Consider the following 4175-nt stretch of genomic DNA (forward strand, 5'->3'; position numbering starts at 1 on the left):
AATATATTACAATTATTCTAACTGTAATTTCTTTGGGCCGTCTTGTCCACGACCAGGAGTCCAAGACCAGCTTCCTACTCATAACTACACAAATTTACATTGATGTATTTGCAGAAGCATGGCCGAGGATTGAGGAGATACCAAGGACAAATCAAAGGAGTGAAAGGAAATCTCCCCCATGATAAGTGTCATTCAGTAGTCTATGTAGCCTGCCATGTTTTTTTTAATAATGATTTTGACAGTACTATGATGTTTTAATAATGTTTTACTGTTGGATTCCAAGCTGTATTGATGTGACTTTCTGATTTATAGGCAGGATTTGATTGTTGTGTTGATTATAACTATAATCATCAAAAGAAGGAAACACCACAGAAGGAGAAGATTTCAAAAGGTAATGTATATCTAAACGCTACATTTTGCTCTCCCCAGACCCTGCTTTCGAGTGAAACATGTCGTACATGTTAGGTTTGGACCCTGCTTTCGAGTGAAACATATCGTATATGTTAGGTTTGGACCCTGCTTTCGAGTGAAACACATCGTATATGTTAGGTTTGTTAATAGGAAAAATGAACTCATTACCAGTTGCATTAAGGAGTGACACTAAATAACTGAGATTAGGGATACAATGCAAAGGCCTGGTAGTTACATTTAGTTTGTTTTCACTATCCCTGTGAAACTTAGCATCTATCGTAGTAACCGGATAAGAAATTAGCATTAGGGTGTAATACTGCGAAGGGATGGTAGGCGACGGGCAGATGAGGTTGATATACTGCAGATGATGAAGCAGTGATGGACGACGTAGCGAATCCTGATGATGCTGCAGCAGAGAAGAGTGGCACAGGACTGGATCCACCGTAAACTCCCTGGATATGCCATCCAAATTTTTGCTGGGAATTAACTTCAGTACTCTTCTCTATTGCCTTGTCCTGCTGGCACATGAGAATGTAAGCTAACAGAGGATGTAATTTTCAAGGAATGCGAACTATGTGGATAAAAGCATTGAATGGTGTAGTGATATCGTGTTATTAATGGCTAATGAACTGGTAGTTTTGTTTAATAACGCGTGAATAAGATAATCTAAGACCAGGAGGACAAATCAACCAAGAAGTTCTTCGCGATCAAATATGACAAACTTGCAGACTGTTATCAAACTAGAACAAATGTCGTTATGAGTTACATATTGTTGAAGAGTATAAGATCCTGTTGGGCCTTCCTGTACTACCTTAAGGTTTTAGAGCGATTGGTTACTTAACACATATAAGCTAATATGAAAATGTGCTTGTAAGAAAGCAGTACCTCATTCGAGGTATAGGAACTTGAGTTAACACCGCTCCAGGGAGAAGGATGCTGAGACGTAATAGGCCATTCAATTCCCAATTTTACAGAACCAGATCTGTCATTCTGCTGGAGAAAATGAATACGTTACTGAAACTTCAGACCGAGGTGTCTGCATAGAAATACAAAGAAAATCAAGCAAACTCAAACTTCAGTAGATGAGATAGATAACGTGTACCATAGCTTTTCTTGCATCAGGGATGTCGCTTGAGTGATTAGGGTAATCGCAAGCCTCTACGTTTCTGTTCCCGTTATGGACATCCGCGGAGTAAAGAGGAGCAGTACCTAAGTTCAACTCCAGATTGTGGCTGCTGTCTGAAAACAAGAAGTTAGATAAAACTATCTTAACAAAGAAATTTATACATGTTCAATTGCTGAGACCTGGTACCTCTAGTGTCGGTTTCACAGCTTAGTTCTTCATTATACGTGCTTGGATCGAAATTAGTTACTGCTTCCCTGCCATTGCATTTTAAAGCGGCAATATCATAAGCCCTGTGGACATAGAAACAATCGTTTTGAGTGAAAGTAAAGCCACAGAATCGACTAAACAAGACCAGTGAACTTATGATAATCGGAACCTAGCAGCTTCAATCTCATTATCAAACAACCCCAGATAGATATACCTGCAGAAAACAGCATACAATTACAAACTACATTCAGGAGAAATATAATTTAACAAGCTCTAACTAGATCTCACTTCTTGCCAAGAAACTGTCCCATTCGGGCCTCCCACCGGCCACATCTGTGTAAGGTGACTCCGCGGTATTTTGAAGTCCCCCTGGAGAACCCTGAGCTATGTCGTCGTAGTATATGCACAAATTCGTCCTTCGTCAAGTTCTTCATCTACATAAGACCATTATTACAAAACTTAAGACACTCAAACTCCTCCGAATTAACTTTCTCAGACTCAAATGACAGTATAAAATAACCAAAACCAGCCAACCTGAATAAGGTCATTTTCATAATCACTGACAAGAAAATTGATATCAGCACCAGTTCCTCGGAACTTAATGGCAGCTCGATCATACGCCCTGACATCACAAACCACTGTCAGAAATACTAATTTCAACACGACGATTATTTACGTAGCTGCTGTTAAGTGAGTTCAGTTGTTACCTAGCTGCAGCATGTGCAGTGTCAAATCCCCCTTCAATCCAAGCATACACATTGATCAATAGACAACATAATCAATATTAATCGATCCGAAAAATTGCAGATAAATCTAAACCAGAACAATCAGACCTCAGTACTAAAATTTATTTTCTCACCTAAATAAACTTGCTTTCCACAATCCCTTCAAAACACAAAAAAAACATAGAAATGTTAAATGCAGTACGAAACTGAAGCATACTGAATTAGCGAAAAATTTAAATTTATTACCAAATATGCGATTCCCATCGCCCTGTTCTTCGATAAAAAGTAACACCGCGATACTGTGAACTCTTAGGTCTAGGTCCTCTTCTACTAGCTTTTTTAATTTGGTGCGTCTCATGAGGCTGCATCAACACTGATCTCTCTTCTGCCACCTCTCTCGGAAAGAACTGCCTAATGACTTCTCGATTCTCCTGATCATTCTCGCGAGTCTCCTCAGACTCGTGAGGCTGATCATCTCGAGTTTTCAGTATATTAAAATTATAAGTAACAAAACCGTCCCTGCAACGGCGATTACTTCTGTAATCGTCGTTGTTGGACGTCTCAACAACGGATGAGTTGGAAGTTCCAGACTCATCCGTTGGTATCTTGTCTTTATCTTTCGGTACAATTTCTTCGTAAATCGAAGAAAAACAATTAAGATTTAAGTCTAACATGATCACTTCAACTGCATATAGTACTTTTGTAAATTTCTATATGTGAAATGTTGTTGACAGAGGGAATATTTGAAGATGGACAATTTTCGGCAGGGTGACAAGGCTGAAGAGAATATGAAAATGTTGTTAAGGCCGGTTGTGTAATGAAGAGAATTATGTTTTAATATGAAAAGGAGAAAAAAATGATATGTTGTCTTGATGTGTATCCGCCGGAGGAAACGAGGGAGCAGTTTGGTTGGATTAAGGAAGACTAGACTCAGAGCTAAACGAATCGAATCGAGTTGAGTTCAAGGTTCGAGTTTATCGAATTCGAGTTTTTTTTGTTATTAAATGAGTTTTTAAAGTAGGTTTTCTATAGTGGGCGATGAGATAACTCAAGTTGTTAAGGACTTATTTCTTGTCGTCCCAGTTTCTGGTCTCGATTCTCGCTCACCCTCGAGATTTGATTGAACAATTAGTAAAAAAAAGGTGGTTTTCTATAAATGCTTAATTACCTTATGAAACTCAAATTTTATACCAATATACCCAATAACCCTGAAATAAAAAAGCGTTTTTTTAATCCCGAAACACTGAAAACTTACCTTTTTAATTTTGAGAAGGAAAAAAAATCAAAGGACCGAAAACATCGATATAAATCAGGCGGTCCAAGATTTAAAAGTTGCGTTTTCAGTACTTCGGGATAAAAAGAAACGCTTTTATACTTCAAGAGCATACGAATATATTGGTACAAATCTTAAAATTTAAAAGGTCATTAAGGCTTCTAGAAATTTGGCTTATTTATCACGTATCTCGTATGTGGTTTAGGGTATTTTGAGAAATTAGCCGGAGAAAAAAAGTACTCCCTCCGTCCCTCCCAATTGTTATCGTTTCTGGGAGAGTGTCCGACACGCATTTTAAGATTAATAGAAAGTATAGTTGTATAATTTTTTTCAAATTTTTTTTTTCTGAATAAAAATAGAATGTTTAAACTTTTATTCAGAAAAATAAAATTTTTAAAAAAAGTTATAGAACTATACTTTTTCTTCATCTTAA

General features: G+C 37.5%; 1 protein-coding gene across 2 annotated transcripts; it reads right to left on the reverse strand.

Moving 5' to 3' along the window:
- Positions 1-584: 584 nt before the first annotated feature.
- On the reverse strand, positions 585-3485 carry LOC141706440 (APETALA2-like protein 3). Of its 2 annotated transcripts, none has more exons than XM_074509202.1 (10): positions 2716-3485; positions 2604-2629; positions 2452-2482; positions 2279-2366; positions 2033-2178; positions 1914-1958; positions 1724-1827; positions 1514-1650; positions 1297-1401; positions 585-926 (listed from the first exon to the last, which is right to left on the reverse strand). In XM_074509202.1, exons 1-10 carry the CDS (start codon positions 3141-3143, stop codon positions 678-680), a joined length of 1359 nt encoding a protein of 452 aa, XP_074365303.1. In that variant the 5' UTR covers positions 3144-3485; the 3' UTR covers positions 585-677. The 2 variants fall into 2 exon arrangements, with proteins under 2 accessions (XP_074365303.1, XP_074365302.1); XM_074509201.1 differs by having other exon boundaries at positions 1297-1404.
- Between the last annotated feature and the right edge of the window lie 690 nt (positions 3486-4175).

This window comes from Apium graveolens, chromosome 2 (assembly GCF_009905375.1).
Source record: "Apium graveolens cultivar Ventura chromosome 2, ASM990537v1, whole genome shotgun sequence".
In the NCBI taxonomy this organism is placed as follows: Eukaryota; Viridiplantae; Streptophyta; class Magnoliopsida; order Apiales; family Apiaceae; genus Apium; species Apium graveolens.